This window comes from Branchiostoma belcheri, unplaced genomic scaffold (assembly GCF_001625305.1).
Source record: "Branchiostoma belcheri isolate BF01 breed outbred unplaced genomic scaffold, Haploidv18h27 scaffold6, whole genome shotgun sequence".
In the NCBI taxonomy this organism is placed as follows: domain Eukaryota; kingdom Metazoa; phylum Chordata; class Leptocardii; order Amphioxiformes; family Branchiostomatidae; genus Branchiostoma; species Branchiostoma belcheri.
Window position 1 is genome coordinate 6,547,452 of NW_017804242.1, and position 21,453 is coordinate 6,568,904.

Sequence of the window (21,453 nt, forward strand, 5' to 3'; positions counted from 1 at the left end):
TAAATAGACAAAACGTATGATGATGAAAAAAATTATCAATATTTTGTAGATTGAGACTGACAAGCACTTAATTTAATTATCTGCCAAAAGCTGCTAATAATTATGGTGTCAAATTTTTCATTTCACAGTGAAGACATTGGTTTGTGTGTTACTAATATCATTGTAGACAAAGTCATGTTATCATTATTGATAGAAGTTATTTTGTTGAATCACATCCAGAACCCACAGAAACTGAGAATTCTTGCTAGATCTAAAGTGGGTTTGGTGCTGTGGTCATTTCCTTGCTATACATTTGTATCTCTCTCTGTGGGGATTTGGCATAATAATATACAGAACAAAAGAACTGCCTTTAGAGAATTTCAGAGGCCTTTTTATATGTCTGACATGGAATAATTCTGATCAGCACAGTCAAGGAAATTATTTCCCAAGCAACTGAATATATTTTGAAAACTGTCAGACATTTCAAGTAGCATTCACTACCTTTTGTTAGTGACAATACCTATTGCAACTGAATAGATATTTATCCAAAAAGTAAAAAAGTAAATCGATTCAAGGTTTATTCGTGTTTCCATTCTTTTGTATCTCTTCATATTATTTTTATAAATACCTGTAGTGTTCAGCTACAGATTCTGTTAGTCAGTTCCACAAAGTAGTAGTGGATGCTTCTTACAAAATATGACAGTTTTCAAAATCTATCCAGTTGCTTGAAACTGTTTTCTTGCATTTTGTATTGCATTACCTGGATTGTGTACTAGTAACCTCCATCAATGAATCTGATTCTTCCACAATGTCTTGTATTATGACAGCATGTGGCATTTAGAAATTTTTTCTTACAATTATTACAGTATTATACATTGTATTTGTCACAAAAGGCAAATAGCAGTTGACTTATATAATATAGCATATACCGGTCCACAGTCTACATGTAAGTCATACTAGTACACACATGTCAGGCTTTTCATAATGACATCGCTTGAATTTATAGTGTATGTCTGTTAAACATGCTACCATGCTGCTGCTTACCCACATACATGTACATGTAATGGTTGCAGTGGGATTCAAATTATACTAACTTGACATCAATGAAAAGCCATGCATAGTGATGTTTTTTTCTTTGACTGGTATGAATATGCTAAGTTTATGTTTTGATCACTGTACATGTCCACTGCTTGTATATTGTTTGTAAAATATTATTTGCCAACAAAGATGTATTTCATGAGCACCTATCAAATTATGCAAAACGATGTGAACTTTGTTGGGAAGATAAACTTGTGATTTGGTGCATTTCTTGGTAGTTTGTGTCTGTTTCTTTTGTCTATTTTATTCTTGTAAGAAAAATGCTGAAGCTACACTGCATCCTCTTATATTGGACTCTGTAAGTTTACAATGTACTAGTAAGGATGGCACATACTTACTGCACAGATTTCATGTTTGGGGTGTTGCCATAAAGTATTATTGTAACAAATGCATCATAACATAATTCTTCTGTCAATTAAAGCATAACGTAACAAACATATTCCTTGCGCTTCAAAAAAACAGTTTGATGAGTTCTTGGGAAAGAAAAGACCCCCATTCTTCTAGATTGGTCTTGACAATGATTTACAGTAGTTAACTTAAAAAATGATTCGCCCTAGCTGTCCATTTTTTTCTGATTTGCAAAAAAAAAAAAGATTTTAGGTTCTGAAGCAACTGCAAAATGCTCAATGAAAGACATATTTTGGCCCCTACTGTTGAAGAAAGTCCCTTTCTTCCTAGTACATGTATTTAAAGTTTTTCGATGTAACAATGCAAGCCAACAAAGTCTATTTTGTCTTAATTATAAACTAGAGTTCCAAAAACTCATACCTTCTACTTACTAAGAAAGTTTACCATGACAAGCCGCCAGGGGGCCCAAAATGTAATCAGTTCCAGGTCTCATCAAGACCTACCCACCTTCCAAATATCACGACAATCCATCCAGGGGTTCTTGAGTTATCGTGCTCACACACACACACACACACACACACACACACACACACACACACACACACACACACACGAACGCCCCTGAAAACATAACCTTCTCGGTGAAGGTAATTAGAAAATTTTATAATTCCTTAGTGGTAAATGGCGGGAATTTCATACTTGCGGCATTTGGAAGACAAGTGAACATGAACATCATCAAACACCAAGGACAGGTTTGCTTGTGAACATGTGTGGAAGGTGTTCAGCACCAAGGTCAGGTTTGCCTGCGTGTGGGAGGTGTTCAGCACCAAGGACAGGTTTGCCTGTGTGTGGAAGGTGTTCAGCACCAAGGACAGGTTTGCCTGTGTGTGGAAGGTGTTCAGCTCCAAGAACAGGTTTACCTGTGTGTGGGAGGTGTTCAGCACCAAGGACAGGTTTGCCTGTGTGGGGAAGGTGTTAAGCACCAAGGACAGGTTTGCCTGTGTGTGGAAGGTGTTCAGCACCAAGGTCAGGTTTGCCTGTGTGGGGAAGGTGTTCAGCACCAAGGACAGGTTTACCTGTGTGTGGATAGCTATAGTGTTCAGCACCAAGGACAGGTTTACCTGTGTGTGGAAGGTGTTCAGCACCAAGGACAGGTTTACCTGTGTGGGGAAGGTGTTCAGCACCAAGGACAGGTTTGCCTGTGTGTGGAAGGTGTTTTTTCTACCATGGAATAAACCGCGAAAATATATGAATAGGAAAATTGGGCAAGAGTGTTATGTTTCATATACTGTGGCCACATAACAGCTTATTCTTGAAATCGTTTATTTGTGATGATATTGATAGAAATACTAATTTAAAGGTGCCCTGTAGCTGCATTTTTACCCATTTTTTTTACCGAGATTGACATCAACGTTAGTATTCTTCGTAATTAGATAATCTAATCGTCCTTCTTCTACACATATAAGTGCCTGGCACCGAAACGGGCCGTCATTGGTCGTCATAATTAGATCATCAACTTCACATTAATTATGCACGCCCGTTCTGCACACCTGTGTAAAAACAAGTTTGGTATGGTGCTTTCGAAATGGCGCTTTCGTACGACGGGAATACTCTGGGCTGATTTTTTCACAACTTGCTGGGTACTTTCAGACGTTTTTGTCGACAGAATGTCTTAGTAAGTGTGCAGCAGAATGTCTGGGAGTTTGTGCCGTGGATTTGTGCCGTTCAGGTGATGTTTTGAGGAGAAATAAAATGCGGATTTCCTGACCTGGCGAATTTTGGAGAAGACAAAAATGGCGAGACAGTTGGGAAGAGTAGCGTGGTATGGACTAATGGAGACGACTTCACCTATTGTTGCAGGTAAACCAGTACATCGTTTGGCTGACATTATTCCTTAGCAACTAGTACGAACATGTCAACATATTCCGTAAGAAATGAACTATTTCTGTATTACTATTAGGCAGCGACCGTTCCTAATTTTACACAGGCCTAGAAAAGTCCATCAAGTTGCCACTTGTACTAGATAAATATAAAATGTATGTGCGTGTCTTTTTAGTCAGTTGTTCAGCGTTTTGATGTTATATTTGTTGAAAGAAATTGTTTACCGACCAAACCTTTTTCTTTATCTCCACGTGGTTGAAAACACCTGTTGGAATGTGGCCGTGTACATAATTAGTCATTTTTCCCGCCAAAAAATTGCGTAAACAAGATGGTGGCCTCAAAGCTTCAGGGCGCCGAAATGAATACGATACAAAACGGTTGAAAACTAGTTATGTCGAGGTGACCATACTTTCATTCTTCATTATCATTTGCAATGTATTATGTATAATTTAAAAGCTTGTTCGTTTCCATTTTAGAGCAATTCAGTAAATAGTATTAAAATGACCAAGCCCGCGTATTTCGGCAATTTGGGGTGTTATCACATCAATGCAGGGTGTATTCCGGTAGATTTAAGCCTCCTATATGTGTGTTTCCGGTACGTGTTTTCCTGTGTTTTCCGGTAAATAGGCAGACCGCACAAACTCTGTTGACTATGCTCGAAGGTAGCAATTCCTGTTTTCAAAACATTTTGCGCCGTGTTTTTTCGTATTCCACATAAAGTTTTAGTTGAAGGGGGTCGAGTTCCTATCCCCGATTTTTATGGTCATTATGTGCAGTTTTCGTCGAGGTATGTGTTTTAAAGTAAAGATATTATATATAAATTTAAGGTGTGTGTGTGCATTGCTAGTTTTTATTTGAGAGAAGTGTTCAACTTATAATGTATGTATGGTTAGATGATGACTGATGCAGTAGTGATAACTTCTGTCTGAACCTGACAAGACAGATTGGACCAATGATATGAAGACCGAAGAGGAATATCAGGTGAGAAAAATTTGAAATATCTGCATTTTAACTACAGTTAATTTGAGTTGAGACAAGTGTGTAACTTCTAATGTCTGTACATAGTTAAGTGATGACTGATGCAGTAGTGATGACTTCTGTCTGAACCAGACAAGACAAACTGGACCAGACCAGGTGATTTGAAGACCCAAGAGGAATATCAGGTAAGAAAAATCCCAATTCTGCATTTTACCTACACAATTGATGTTATTTGACAAGTGTGTAACTTCTACTGTCTGTATAGTTAGGTGGCTGCTGACTGATGCAGTAGTGGTGACTTCTGTCTGAACCTGACAAGACAAACTGGACCAGACCAGGTGATTTGAAGACCCAAGAGGAATATCAGGTAAGAAAAATCCCAATTCTGCATTTTACCTACACAATTGATGTTATTTGAGACAAGTGTGTAACTTCTACTGTCTGTATAGTTAGGTGGCTGCTGACTGATGCAGTAGTGGTGAATTCTTCGTAAACCTGACAAGAGAAGATTGGACCAGACCTGGTGATTTGAAGACTGACAATGACTATCAGGTGAGAAAAATCTGAATTTTGCATTCAACCTACTATTTATTTTATTTGAGACAAGTGTGTAACTTCTAATGTTTGTATAGTTAGGTGGCTGCTGACTGATGCAGACTATTGAAGATAATGGACCAGATCGGGTGATTTAGAGACACGAGCAAGATGACAAGAACAACATCCACAGGTGAGATAATAATTGCTTTTGAAGATCTCTTTGACTCTAGCACTCTTTCCTTATGTCCGAAGTTACACTTAATAAAAATAACACACATGGAGCAAAACATCTTTCACATTAATTTTGTATTTCCTTGAATAAATGACTAGTATATTAGACTTCTTGAGCACTTGTCAACATTTCTAGGAAGAGGCAAAGTAAAAGGTCGTATACAAGAGATCATCTTTACCTGGTAGCTAGTTACCCATTCATACAATGTGCCTGGCATCAATTGTTCTTTTATAATTATTATAATTAGGGTCAGCAGTCCTGATGTTCCTGTCCAAACCAGGCTAGATGAGACAGCTTGAAGTTGAAGACAGAGTGAAGAGTTTGTACAGGTGAGACAATGCTTTCAACTTTATTTTTTCTCTGTGTTAAGAACTCAGAGACATAACAAGCTTGTGTACATATCTAAGCAAAGGGATACTGGAGGTTAAATTGCAGGATTTTATCACTTTCATAGTCACCTAGTCGCCTGGAAATTTTTGGGGGAGCATCACACTAATTTTTCATTATTTTAGTTAGGTGTGTCTTGACGTTCCTGTCCTGACTGGGAGAAACCTGTGATGATGGCTCAGCAAACCAGTTTACCTGAAGACACAGAGTTTGTCCTGTTCATGCAGGTGAGACAATACTTAACAACAAATTGAATGTAACAGATTTTTCCTTTTCTATTGGATGTATTATCAAGAGCTGTGGCATAGCTTGCTATTATTAACACTTTGAAAAGCCTAATACAAACTTTTTGTGCATCTTACATGGCTTATTCCTTGCCTCACATGTTATTATTAATAAGAACTCTGAGGTGTAACATGCTACAAGTATAATACATTTTGTAACACTTTTAAAAGCAGTTTTCTAGAGCCTAACTCTTTCAAAATCTATTCAATCAATGGGGTAGTTGAATTGCATGATGCTATCATTAGTTTGATTCTTCAGTGTTGCTTGGGGATGTATTTCCTTTAACACATCCTTTTATATTATTTTTAGCTGCGTGCTGGCTGCCCAGTCTGGGAGAAACCTGCGATGATGGCTTTGACAGCAAACCAGTTGACTTGAAGATGCAGAAGACAGCAAAGCAGTGAGAGAAGACAGTGAGCACACTTGTAACTTAATTGTGAGACTCAGTATAGTTCATTTGTTCAGCAACAAACCCAGGCTATTAAATACATTAAATTTTCTATCCTAAAATCCAATCATCCAGTCACTAAAGCTTTCACTGCTTTTAATTACACAGTATGTCACACTTTTCTAGTACTAGAGACTCCTTTTCACATCTTCAAACAATTACTCATACGAAAGAAGTTACAGTGTTTCCAGTATAACCTCCTTGGTCCCACATTGCACTTTGTCATTTGAGATACAGCATGTCACACTTTATGGATTCTTTTTGCACTGTGCTTTGGACTTTTAAACATTTAGCTACAATCTGTCATAAATTTGCATGTTGTGTGAAATAATATCTTCCATTAGTAAGGCCTGTCCTGTTGTCAATATAGTGACTTTTGTTTCTCTGTCTTCAAGATGTGAACCCGGAGACTGGACTGCAGCAGGAGGAAGAACTTTGTAGGCAGGGCTGCGTGAAAGAAGATGGGGAGGAGTGAGTATGGTTTCTTTGTTAACACAAGACAACACTCCACATGCTTTCAGGTGAACACATTTGCACTCACTTCAACTCACACTCACATTTCTCTCAGTCACTCTACTTTGAGGGTCTGGATGCCTTTTTCATGAGAAGCCGTTCACCGTTGTCGCAAAATGTAATTGGCCATTTCAAATCCACATTTATTTGTATTCCTGAAATCATTGCAAAGCATCACTTTGGACCCTTACACTTAAATTTTCCTGCTAAGAAAGACAAAAATGGGCTAATGGTGACCCTCAATTATCCTAATTCCCCAAAATTGTCACTATAAATTGTCACTTTGAACCCAGTGAATTGTGTAATTTTTTTTGCCAAACTTCTGCCTGTCAAAAAACACCTAGGATAATGGGGACCCTCAAGTAAGTAGTTAATTGGATTAAAGTTTTCCCGCCAAAAAACTTAGTATATGGGGATCCTGACCTTTGACCTTCTACTCACTTAGCCACCACACTCACACTGTTCCAATGCTTGGACTTTTACACTTAACTTCTCCAAACACTTTGTGACACTCGTGCTATGTCAGACCAACCTCCCGAAACACTTAGTTACTTCAGTGTGATTTTTCTGCCAGAATGATTGTCACTGTACTGTCAGCAATGCACAGAAGTTTGCTCCCCTGGGGATGTCTTTGCGGAGACACGGTGTTTCGACACACCAGCATTCTTGTGCAATTGACTGACCAGTAGAGTGACAATCATTTTGGCAGAAAAATCACACTGAAGTAACTAAGTGTTTCGGGAGGTTGGTCTGACATAGCACGAGTGTCACAAAGTGTTTGGAGAAGTTAAGTGTAAAAGTCCAAGCATTGGAACAGTGTGACTTGGTTCAATGTAGGGAGTGTGGTGGCTAAGTGAGTAAAGGTCAAAGGTCAGGATCCCCATATACTAAGTTTTTTGGCGGGAAAACTTTAATCCAATTAATCATCCACTTGAGGGTCCCAATTAGGCTAGGTGTTTTTGGCAGGCAGGATTTCAACAGAAATTTTTTCCCACAATTCATCAACCAAGTGTTCAGGTCCAAAGTGACGATTAACTAAGTGAAAGTTTTTTGGTGGGAAAATTAAACTCAAAAGTGTTGGCAAATTTAAGTGTAAGGGTCCAAAGTGTTGGAAAAGTGAGCGAACTTAAACAACAGGCCTATATACACCAAGCAACCAAACCTAGCATCGAAGCCTGGAGGAGAAAACCTCCCAGCCAGGGTAACAAAAATACACAAAACCCCTCTCCGTTAGCATAGTAGGCCTGATGACGGACAAAGTTGTTCGTCAACAAGTCTACTACGCAGAGTCAAGGCATGTGTAAGTTTGAACCCTGGGACAGAAGTTCCTCCTCCAGGCTAAGCCCAGGCAGGGACAAGAAGTGGAAGGATAGATCATACGGAAAGAGAGGAATTGTGTTTCGTCATGCAGTGATATAAACTCCCAATCAAACTCTGTTATCACTGTTAATATACTGGAAACAATTCAAACCTCCTGCTCCAAAACCCAGACCTACTCTCAAGCTCATCAAATAAAGTCTGTCAGCGCAAAACATCACAGTCAAACTCTACTACATCAACATGAGACGAGCCCTGAATTTTCCAACAGGAGGTTAGTATTGCTACAAGTCCATCAACAGTGATAATAAAGTCTGGGGTCTACATGAAAGAAATCAGCGAAACAAACCTGTCATATAATTGTGAAATTCCTCAGATTATTCCTCACAAGTTCTTCTATATTCATATCATTCTACATTTTAACAATTATTTCTTTTACAACTGCCCTTAAATGCTACCTGTGTCACACTGGAACTGTTTACCATACTTTTTAAACTATAATATGTGGTTGCAATGATTGAATTCAAAAGTTGACTGTCCACAGTACCTTTTAGTTTTAGCTACACAACCTAAACTTCCGTGAAATGCTGGCTAGTAATCCTAATTGTGTGTCAACCTCTCGCTGTATACGACTTTTTAGAAATGTTAACAGACATCTCTCACTGTGCTTATATCTACATAATCTTATTTAATTTACTGTTTAGTTATACTGTCTAATGTCTAGAAATTAATTAGAATGCTACTGACTTCCAAAAATTCTTTACACATTTTGTTAGCCAGTGTTCTCACTATGAGACTGACGGAAACAGATTATTGTAGACAGTTACCACAATTTCTTCATCCTTTCATCATTTAGAAGATCATCAAAAGACTAGTCATTTCTACTAAGATCACAAAACCCACTCCTTAGGCAGAATGTGGGACTATTCATTATCCACTGCCTTCAAAGAAAAAGTCGTCTCACTCAGTCTACTATTATTGTATTGTACCGAATAGTATCTTTGACTGTAAAGCAATTAGCCTTCAGGCATAATTTTGCAAATAAAGAAATTATTATAAACCTGCATTTCTCCTGCATTCTCTTACAGTCACTGAAGAAATGTAGTGGATACTACCTGAAATGTCTGACCGTTTCCAAAATGTTGAGTGTTTTTGGCATATCTTATTACATGGATGTCTAACCTTCACCGACGTATAAATTAGAATCCTCACGAAAATAAAACTTCAAGATTTTTTGTTTCACTGATTCCATAACTCAATTCCTCCCTTTCAAACATCACACAGTCAGCTTTACAGTACTGTAAAGAAAGCACAACATTGCCTTTTCCCTCTTCTGTAAGGAAATAGGACATATTTCCAACAATCATTATGTGACCAATTTAAAAATTTTAAAGCATTTAATTTCAGTGAAAACAATTTGATCACAGATGTTTTTGAAAACATATCCCTGGTTGTTATACAGAATGAAACAACAGACAATATTTGAAGTGCTTTCCTTAGTAGGAAAATGTACTAGTACTTAGAACTGTGTTCTACACCATAAATGCATTACACTAATATTAGTCACAACCTTAAACTAGATATTAGTAAAGAAATGTGAACTCTTTCAACAAAAAATGACAATGAATAGTAGAGAGGGCCAGTTTGAATAATCAGGTGTTTGGAACTAAAATTCAGAAGATCGCAGAGATGCCCCATTCCAACATATTTCATTGTCATTTTTAGGGGTCTGCATGGGAGGTCCCGATCATGCTTTAATTGCCCTAAAAGCAGCGGCCACGAGTTACAATTTTTTATTTATGCAGACTGGAATTGCTTAACACTGATATACTTCGAATTATGCAAAATTCAAATTCAAAGCAGTGACCCGGCATTACGCTTTATTCATGCCTCCGCCTAATGCTTTACCCATAATGTTACATTCAACATTAAGTTATAACGACCTGACTTCACATTATGCAAATCTAATTCGTGTGCTTACGCATTGTGGCATGCAGACCCCATTTTTGAAAGAATTCTAAAAGTAAAAGCCAACTCACGATCAAGGTCCGATGTTCTCTTGTCTTGTAGATAGGTGACAGGTCCCTCAGGGACACACACAGGCAAATCCTTCTAGTACACAGGATAGCTGACAGATACTCCAGGAATATGGACAGGAACACAGACGGGTCCCACAGCACACACAGGAACATGGTCAGGTACAGTCTCAGCTTCCCATAAGTTCTAGGGTGTAAAAGAAATAAACATTCAGAAAAATATCAAGCCACATTTACATACATAAAGTATACAGCAATGTTCACAATATTCACATATGCATGACATCATAATAATCACAACATTGGTTACAAAACCTGCTTTGATTGGGGGAAGAGCACAAGAAACAGTGTCAGTGAGGCAAAACAAGAGCACAGCCAAAAGAAAGCAATATTCTGAAAAAGTCCAAACAACAATCACAAGAAAATACATCTCACACATGATATCACATGTACATAAGATATCACAATACATTTGTTCTGGTTGGGAAAAGAACACATGGGACATTGTTAATGTCAGGCAAAAGAAGAGAACAGCCAGCAGTGAACAGACATGTAGAATATCATAACCAAATAACAATCACACTTGATATCACAATCCAAATAACAACATAATATGCATCTCATATTGACATTCATCAAATTACAACTAGATACAAAAACATCAGAGCCAACGACAACACAAATGGAAATGCATTTCAAATATCAGTTTATGAAAATTGACAAGCATATCATGCTTGTATAACCAAATAAAACAGTAATTAGGCAATAGTGTAAACATCATTTTTAAATCTAAGGTAATTAAGCAAGTTTAGTAAGACTGCTTTGTAAAGACTTGCAACATAACAATTTACATCAAGTGAAAAATCCATCTCAAAAGTACAAATGTAATAAACAGCAGTTCATATGATGACTTTTCCCACAGGCACATCCATCTGAAAACATGTTGTCATAAAATATGTGGTCAAACACTGAACTGCTTGAACTGGGGACAACCAAAGAGGTACGTGTAAAGTAATATAAGTTAACTTACAAAGTGCACCTCTTAAGATTGGTGTAGTTTTCCTCTTTCAGGATCATTAATTTCACCCTCATTGAATAAAATTTGATTGACCCGTGTTCAAATAATTGGTGGTTACGGTGCAAAAAAATTGAATAAACAGTTGAATAACTGAAAGTGCTTTTTAGGCAAATGCGCCTCCATCGGTTACTTGACTAAGTGCAGCGTTAACTCGTGGGGACAACTTGCTGAAACGTATTATCGAAATTTTGTCTTTTTGCTTCATTTAACTTAAAGGAGATTTATCTATAATAGTCCGGAGAGTATCTACGACAATTTAAAGTACAACTTACCACCAAAGCGGGCGTGGCGAGTCTTCCTGGGCGTAATTGTTGCCCGCTCGTTCTTCCCGTCCATGTACACTCGCCATCTTAAGCTAAAGGCGTGTTTCACGCACACGCACGTGTCATGCCACCTGTAAATCATAAGCAAAATTTGCATTCGATAATCAAGTTTAAGATTAGATTTACATCAAGCCAATAGGCAATCATCACACATACAGGCCTGAAAAATACAATGATTTAATTATGACTTTCATCTTACAAATTCGAGTTTTTCATTTTTTCTATCCTCATCATTCAACTTTATAAATTTAGGAAAACAGGCGTTAGTAATTTTCCAATAAATGATCTTTCTTTGACCCATTCATCTTTTGATTGCGATAACAACATTTTCTAACTAGTAGGTGACAACTTACAAACATTGCAGCTAAGTGTTATATATATATATAATATATATATTGCGATAAATGCCTGTAGGAATACGTCTATAATGACTCGCGTACAACAAGAGTAAATTGCACGCGACGTACGTGTAAAATATTACACATTTACATTTGCGTACTTAGATCATTGAGTGTTCATTTCTCTTTATCGACGATTAATATTGTTAAACTGAAATGAATTCTTCCCATGTCATAGTGTCAACGATAAGATCACAAAGTTACAAAGTATAGCCGAATATAACCGAAACGTCCGCAATTTGTGACTAAAGAGACGCAATAAAAGTTGTCAAAAGTTATGCAATAAAATGGCAATTTAACCGTTCTGAGTTCTTACCTGAGCATTAATTCGATTAAAAGGCGGGCCAATCAAATCAACGGATATCATCTGATAACGAGGCTAAAAAATATGCTTACATTAAGTCCAGGTGCGCACTACGTCATGCGAGGTAGTTACGTAATCCTCCAGGTGAATCATGTAGATACATGTATGCATGGTTAAATGTAGGCAGGTTTGGGTGTAAATTTTAGCGTTTAAAGTAAAAATAACGCGAACGATTATAGAACTAGTTGTTGCAATATTTTCTATATGATCCTTATTCGCGTCCAGGTGTTTTCTGGACATGTACAAGTAGAACTGATAACAAGAACAAAATCATGGAAAATATGTTCAGTAACGAAAAATGAAACACATCAATAAAACACATAAACGCATAAACTTTTCGTTCCAGTTCTTCCACCAAACCCTTTCTAGAAGTGTAATAATTCATACCTGAGGTGTCCAGAAGAATCTTTCCATCACAGGCGTACATGTACGTGCACCCTTCTTTACAAAGTTTACTCCATCACGTTTTAGTCAAAATTGGATGCTGTGATGCATCCACAGGCGCCATAATGCCAATTCATCACACGTGTCAATGAGGGCCTCTAGCAGTTCATGGAATTATTGCTGGTACATGTACTTGGGATTCTTTTACATGCAATAATTTCACGGACTGCTAGAAGTCCCTTTTGATACATGGCGCAGAGGGTCATTAGCCTATGTATCCTTGATGCTGATTGGTTATCATCACGGCAACATTTTTGAGTCATTGAGCCTGATTGGCTAATACAATTCCTCGTTGGTGATTGGTTAGAAACAACTATGACGTTTCACTTTACGACCAAATATGGGTAACCGACTCGAAACCATAAAGCCGCTTTACGTAAACAACTGAAGTTACGAAGAATTTTCGGACGAACGGGACTATTGTGGGCAACTATGTTCCCCCAGATAAGCTACGGAGTTGTAAGAAATGCCTTTACAGAGAAAAGGAGCCGATTTATGAGGTTAGGAGAGGTGAAAATGCTCGGCAACGGCGTAATATTACTACGAACAGGGGAGGGGGCATTATGTGGGGATGGCTTTCAGCACCAAGGGCAGGGATAGCTTCAGTTTGAACCTGGTCTTTTCTTCATGACAACAAACTGAATATTATCACATTGACGAAGAATGTACGAAGGAAATCAAGTTGTGAATTTTTCGGTGTCATTCTCAATATCATATCAATGGAAACAGAGCCTCTGCCAGGCGTATAACTATGGCAATCCCCAAGCTGTTACGATTTTACCTTCCACCATGCATCTGCTTGATTTCCATTCATATGGTAATGAGATCGACACGGAAAATTCACTTCTGCAAAGAAGTTGTTGAGTTATCCTCTTTTGAATAATTCGAAAGATAGCCCTGCAGTTTTAGAGCAAGCTGGTAGGGGGCCCAAACTCAAGTCACTTCTTCCCCAGCACAAGAGCTACCTACCATCCCAATTTCGTCACCCTAGCATGTCTAGATCATATCAAAAACAGAAGTTCAGCTGCAGTACCATAACAAGTTGCTAGAGGGTCCAAAATCTTATATAATCATTTCCAGGTCTCATCAAGACCTACCAAGTATCAAGACAGCACATTTAAGCCTTACACACACACACACACACACACACACACACACAAACACACACACGAATGCCTCTGAAAACATAACCTTCTTGTCGAAGGTAACCAGCCTGGTATGTTGACCTCATGGCTTATATTGTAACATTTCCGGCCTTCTTGGGGTGCCTTGTTTTTTTTTTTTTTATTTTGCCCTGTCACTTCATATTTTTTCTGAAAAAATCCAAGAAGCAACAAATTAAATTAGTGTGGCCTAGTCTACTACTTGTACAACATATCTCGTAACATGCTTGATTAGAATGGCTTTATTCAGCTGTACAGTATTTCATACAACATGGTTTATAAAACAGGAAAAAACCCTGTCATGTCCAGGACTATTTTATGAAAGGAAGCAAAATAATATTTTACATTGCATTATATTATTACTGCAAAAAATAAATATTATAATCAATGCAGCATAGTTCATACATCTTGCATGATACATATTGTATAATAATTAGCTTCTCAATAGGTATAGGCAACAAGGAGCATATTAAGCATAACATTTTGTATGACTACTCAAGGAGCTATATTGTTTCTCACTCAAAACATTTTGTTTTCAAATTGTTGATAATTTTCCAGCTAGCTTGGCTACAAACTAATTTAATCTCTAAAAATAACATGGACAGTGATTGCACTTACTGACACTACATGTATGTATTTAAAACCTAGCTGCAGCATAATAGCTTCTAATTTTATTTGGCACATGCAACTTATATGATCTTATGGCACAAGGCAGCTTGGACATTTAAATCTTGATACAATTGAGACTGGAGATTTGAAAATCACTTCAAATACAATGTATACTTAAAATCAGACAAGGCCATACTCCATGAAATTGCAATATCCTTGTCACATTACATACAATATTGAAATTACATTCTGAGTCAGCTATATGCAGATTATAACTCAATTATAAGGACAATGTATTATATAGCTACAAAATCTATAAGTGAGTTATCGATTGGGGACGAGAATCAGAATCAGAAAAGATTATTCCCATACATGTATGTGACAATAATGATGTCAGTATCATATTTTGTGCAACTTTTGTCTTCTGTAACCAACTAAAAACAACAACAATATCTTCAGGGTACACAATTGTTTACATGACTAACAAAAATAGACAAAGTGATTAAATCATATATCTGTAACCTATGATTTGGGAAAATGTGGATTATACTTTCATACTCAAATTGGTTATAAATTGGCAACAACACTTCTAGCAGGTGACATGCTGATGCATAGATGTCTTTTGACATAACGTTGGCACAACTACTTGCAACATGTCCATCTAGTCCCACATGACGTAAGAAAAATATGATCCCAGTTACTTGAGGACAGTTTATCTCATTGAATAAACTGTTTAGGCTTTATATCAGGCCACACCAATTTAACGTCTTGGTTCTCAGATTCACCTCTTCATTTTTTCTGATTTGAAAAAAAAAATTCTGGTTCTGAATCAACTCAAATATGGCATATATTTTGCCCCCAACAGTTGAGGAAAGTCCTAATTTCTTCCTAGTTGGTACAGTTTTCCATCTATCAATGCAGCCTTTTGTGTACACTTGATGGCTCCTATGGTAGCATTTGGTGCTATGATAGGATAGATCTGTTTTTATTTTTTCTGCCCTGTCGCTTCATATTTTTTTCTGAAAAAATCAGAGAACCGACAAATTAAATTGGTGTGGCCTCCTCCAAAAGTGAATATACAAGTCATGTACCATGATTACACTACATGTAGATACAGCGGTAGCAAGGGCATACTAACCCATGCCCTTAGTGTCAGATTTCTTGTTACTATAATGTAAATAAGACTCAATGTACATTACTCCAGTCCAATTTAAGTTAAGATAAGTCCTCTTACTGTAGATCTGTATCAAGAGAGTGACTTTCAGCATTTTAAACTGCAGTGCTAATGCAACATTATAAATTTTATAAAATTTAATGTCTTCTAAGACCAGCCATGTACATGATGCTCTGTGCAAAATTTATAGACAATAACACATCAACTACACATTTAAGAAATTTGACGTACATTTGTAAGTTAATGTTAACACTAAATACAACGTAGTCAACAGGATTTGCATAAAAACATGATGATGTAGCACACTACATTCACTTTGTTATTGACAGATAACCAAATTTGAAAACATAAATTTTCTACACGTACTTTGTAGAACATACAATGTACATTCCTCCTCATAACGCAAAATCTAAAATCTCTCATACAGTTATAATTGTTAAAAAGAGAACAATAATAATTATAGCAAAATGAGTTGAGGCTAAATTAAACAAAATGCTACTTACATACATTGCATTGTGTAGATAACTGCCAAGGCCCATCTAGTACATAGTCGTTAATATCAAAATCTTGATTGTAACTTGCAAAATTGAAAGTAGTTTTGAATTCGCAATAAGTTGTGCCCATAGATAAACTGTACATGACCCAATACTACTCTCAGTGTCTTAAGCCCGTCACACATGGCTGAATATGGCCTCCCAAAGACCCAAACACTGTTGAACTCCCTCAAACCATGAGGAAGTTGGGAGCAAGCCATTAGGTCAACCTTGGCTACTGTTGGTTTTCTTTTTAATGCCCACGATCATGATAATGATCATTCTCACTGGCATGCTCATTTTCACCTGAGTGAAATGAGGAAAGTGCCTTTCCCAAGGGCACAAGATCGGTGACAAGGTTGGTTCCGAGCCGAACATGTTTACCGCTACACCACACGACCCCACACACCTGTTCAACTGTGCCAAACTGTTTGAAACATTCTGGTTTTCATGAGTAGATGAACTGTGTTTGGGGTGTGGTTGGCAGTCAAATCTGACTCAAATTTGATCAACACAAATTTTGATTCATACACATGTATAGAAAGGCACTTGCAGGCCTAGGCGTGGCCTAAATCCTGTGTTTGGGGAGAGCCACACCCCACGCACGTTAAAGAACCCACTGCACTTATTGAAAAGACTGTGAGTGGTTCAAACCTTACAGTCTGGTCTCATGCAACTTGTACATGTACATACACGTACAAAACTGGTGTGTTACGCCTAAAGGCGGTTTACCGGTTATGCGAAACAAACAAACCAACAAATTCTGGTCAGACTGCTCCCAAACTTCAGCCAACGTTGGTTGGTTGGTGGTCGGGAGAGGGTTCTGAATGTGTGACAGGGTCTTTACATGTTATGTCGAATCATCTCCGATCACAAGAGAGTGATCTCCTGTTCCAGATGGTCCCCAGAAGTGCTGGAGAAATGTTGGTTTGATTCGTCCACCGCTGAAGTTGTAACAGTCGTGGTTGTCTTGTTGAAGAGTGGAGGGACCTCTCTAACAGTTTCACTAGTCCAGACCTAACAGGACGACAAAAGTCATCAAGTTCCATCCTTTAAAGTTGCAATGATTAATTAATTATTTACAATGTAGTTAAAAATATATCAAGGTGAACAAGGCAGAGATGTCAAGATTTCACCCCACCAATGCTTTGTGGCCCTTCCAGTCCCATAAAGAAAAGTACAAAGTGCATGTAGCAACACAGAAGATGTAGAGCAATCACACATACACAAACAAAGAGACATGCACACTCAGACAAGACAATTCCTGGGTACATTGCCACCATGGAATAACAGCTATCTAGTATTGTGTAAAAAAAAACAACTATGGTCCTTTCTATTATCTCCATTTGTTTACCCTTAATTAATAAAATAAAAGGTCATCTCCGTATAGTCACTTCAATTTTGGATTTGTCAGCCCTTAACTAAAAAGGACTAAAACCAGCCCACAGTTACAATGCTTTGGTTTCTTGGGCTGAAGTTGGTACTTGCACATGACGTCTTGTATACCTGAGTGTCCAGCTTACCTGATTCTGCTGTGTCCACTTCAACACAATACACTGTTCCCCCAGGCTTCCTGAACAACTGAGGATCACTGTGTCTTCCTGGTCACCACTGTTCACGAGACAGAACAAGTAAATTAATAAATGTTACAGACACAGTTTGTTTTCCTCTAAGGACACTTAATCATAATCATCATCATAAGTCCTTTACAGCACATCGACATACTGAGCCTGCAGGATACCTGGATTTTTCACGATTTTTGTTGGTCGAGTTTGCTAAACGCTGCATCAGAATTTTGTCCATTGCATACAATAGTCATGTAGGATATATATTAGCTTTCCCAACACAACAAAGAACATTTGAAAATAAGAGATGGACTATCATCATTAAAAGTGCAAATACGACCTTAGGCGAGATGTTCTGACGAAGTGCTATGCACTATTACTATGGGTTTTGTGCAGGCGCAGTACGTTCTGCTGACGTGATAAAAAAAAGTTTAGTTTTTGGAATTTCATAAAGCTCCTGCGGACATGTACAAAATATAGGTATGGGATGTGTTTACAAAGGCTCTATTTCTAAAAAGACTTTATATGTATACAACATGGAGAATCATATTATTTAACACAATCTGCTTTACACCTTCAAAGATAGTTACGTTTGAGATAATACCGTCAAACCTACCTTACTACTACCAGTGCTCGGATAGGTCGGTCTGACACTCTCGTCTTGCTTTTCAATCTCAAGTCATACTGGAAGCTGAGATCCTCCCTGCTGGAGAACACAGAACTTTCCCTGGAGGCCTCCACGCTCAGCCGGTCTTTACTCTCCCCTGTGTAGTAATCCACCACCGCCTGGTCTCCGAGCGGAACCGGCGCCGGCGGCTCGTTGTCCGGTTCGTCGATGATGCACCACGACCCCCGGCTAGAGTTCATGCTCTTGTTCCGCATGTGGTAGGGGATGGCGGACAGTTCCGTAGCTCTCTCTGGTTTCCCGTCGGAACCCACGGGACCGTCATATGAAGAACGTAGCATCGTGTAGCTTACAGGCTGCTTTTGAGCGGAATCCGCAGACGTACTCTGACCTGACCACAAATCCATTAGGGAGGTCCGTCGGACATTGTCCTGGACAGACTCTGTATCGTTCGTTCCCGACTCCAAATGACCAGTGCTCTTCCTTCTTCCGGTAGGGCTCGTCCTGAAACTGTCCTGTTCGTCGACGTGGTTGGTCTGCTCGTGAGTCATGTTGAAGTTCACAGGCCCTTTGTGTTTGAAATCGCCGGCTGGAATGTCATCGCAGAAGTCATCGTCTTCATCGTCCTCGGTTCCAAGGGGAGTCATTTCCAGCGGCACTTGTTCAATCGTGGACATCCTGCGTACAGTGGAGGGGACAACAGGAGCGCTGGGGGCGTCATCTTTACTGCTGGGGCCGTTGGAGACATCCGGTGAGTCGTCCGGCTCAGGGTCAAGCGTGAACTGGAGGAAGCCGTTATCGTTTGTTCCGTACCCACTAGAAGTGGAGTAAGTTCTACTGTTCCTCTGGGAGGAGAGCGAAGACTCCGTTTCTGAGAACGCTTGGCTCAGCCTGTTAGGATTCGGATTCGTTTCCGAGGTTCTTGCTTCCTTTGCAGGACTCAAAGACCCGTTGCACTCAACGGTCAAGTTCGCTTCTTTCAAAAGCTGCGCTAGAATGCTGGATTCTTCGGTAGTCGGTTCCCTATATATTGCACTCGGTTCCTCACAGGCAACGCTTTTGTCGACATCATCAGCTTGCGTGCACTCTGCATCACCATTTCTGCTGACCTCATCAATTTGTGTGTGGTTGACATTCACGTCGGCACCGCCCAATGACCACCCACTGATGGCTTCGCTTCCCAACTCTAGTTCCTCCGAAAAGCTGTTCAACAGTTCTTCGTTTGAGAAGCGTCTTGTGCTAGAGATGCGGCGTCTAGCGAGGCTGGCTTGGCAGACCGTGTCGTCTCCAAGGCGCTGCTTGCCAGACTGGTCCTGGGCAGGCGTGACCTCGGGGTCAACGACATCATAAACGATGACATCACCCGCACCCGTCCCTACCCACAATTCCCTCCGGTGGGAGAGGATTGCTGTGACCCTTGACCTATTGAAATGGCACTCCTCCCACTGAAAAAGGAAGGAATAATACAGATTAATGATAGAACCATTTCTTTGATGACGGAGAGTTAAATCTAAAGTTTAATATAAAACACAGTCATATCTGAATAACTTTTAAATTACTGGTATAGTATTTTTAGTAGCATGTTGAAACCAGCGGAAAAGCATGATGTCTCAGTGCAAGCAATAATGCCCAGTGGTGTAGTGTCCAGTACTACTAGCCGACTGCTGCTGACCCCTGTGGCAGGGACAACAGCAGCAGTATAACTAATCCTGGATAATAACAACGACAACAACATGTGCATCATTCAATTAAGGAGGTTACTCAAGAAGCTAAAGAGGACACTACATACGCTTTGGGTGAAAGACAGACAGAGCTTATTGAAAGAGAGAAAGCAGCAGCTGTTCCCAGCTAGACCTGGAGAGACATAGAGTAAACATATGGTACAGATTTACATGTAGCTGCCAAGCAAGAACAAACAGAAAGACTTCAGGTGAGAAAGGCAAAACCCTCGGACCATGCAGACTCAAACCAATGTACTACACATTTTGTACATGTGAAAACTATACAACATTATTTACTATAAGTCATTTTCCTAGGGCGTTGAATAGTAACTTGTGAGAGATTGTGTCACCTTCAATTTACCTTTAGATAAGAAAACAACCCTAACAAATGATGAGAACACCTTATTGCCACCTAAAAATGTTGGAACATTATCAGCACATTTTTGGACCTACATTTTTGGATGTGGTGTGAGAGTTGGAGCTGACGTCGTACAGGATGGAGCAGGTGAAGGTCTGCGTGTCCCACAGTTCAACAATGGACGATCCCCGGAGGGACACCCACACACCCTGCTCCCCCCTCCTCAGGTGGGAGATGTGGTCGCTTCCATCCAGGGACACTTGGAACACCACCAGGGAGTCCAGGGAACTGTGAGGTACATGTAGAATAAAGATCATTATTAAATTATCAAACCTCTACAATTTATCCAAATTTCCCAAAACTTACAAACAAAAAAACTATTTAACTTCCCAAAACGCACAAATTTTGGAAAAGGTGGGACATTAAGTCTTCCATGGTTTACAAAAGAGAAGTCAAACCCTTCAGACATAGTTTTAGACAGAGCAATAGTTTCAGACAATTAGATTTCATTATGTACATTTTGAAGTTATTTTATACTGTTTCAATGCTTTTTTTGTTTGTAACTTGCAATTAGAACACTCAATTATTTATAAGTGTGATTTGACAAGTTTAGATTGAAAGCTGCATTAATTTTTTTGCACGAAAAATATTTTATATAATACATGTTACTACTATAATTATAATAATAATAAAAACGACTTGTGATTGTGTACTTCCACTTTTCGATACATTTGTGCAACCATCTCACGTTTTTGACACTAACTTATGGTTGCTGCAAAAACAACCCATATGAGGTGCACTCATTTTGTGGTGCCACCACAAATTACCAGAATGTAAACAAACATGGCTGACAGCTATGTTTTCTATGTTTCCAACTTTTGAACACACTCATATAATAAGGTATCATATTCAAATTTGGTACCTCCACTTCCTGAATGGCACTTACTAGCAATGCAGCAGGGCTAACTCAACTTACTTTGCAAAGAAATGACTAGAAAAATTGACATTGTGTATCATTCTAAATGTTACACAATGCAGCTTTAAAAAGTAGTACTGTAA

General features: G+C 38.7%; 1 protein-coding gene across 1 annotated transcript in view; it reads right to left on the reverse strand.

Moving 5' to 3' along the window:
* Positions 1-16,904: 16,904 nt before the first annotated feature.
* The window catches only part of LOC109482629 (TBC1 domain family member 2B-like), a 28,475-nt gene continuing 23,926 nt past the window's right edge, over positions 16,905-21,453 (reverse strand). Inside the window, exons 28-31 of the mRNA XM_019785433.1 lie at positions 20,490-20,682; positions 18,307-19,760; positions 17,649-17,736; positions 16,905-17,142 (exon numbers count right to left, since the gene is read on the reverse strand). Of these exons, the coding sequence (XP_019640992.1) occupies positions 16,996-17,142; positions 17,649-17,736; positions 18,307-19,760; positions 20,490-20,682 (1,882 nt within the window). The 3' untranslated portion in view covers positions 16,905-16,995. The remainder of the gene's footprint in view (positions 17,143-17,648; positions 17,737-18,306; positions 19,761-20,489; positions 20,683-21,453) is intronic.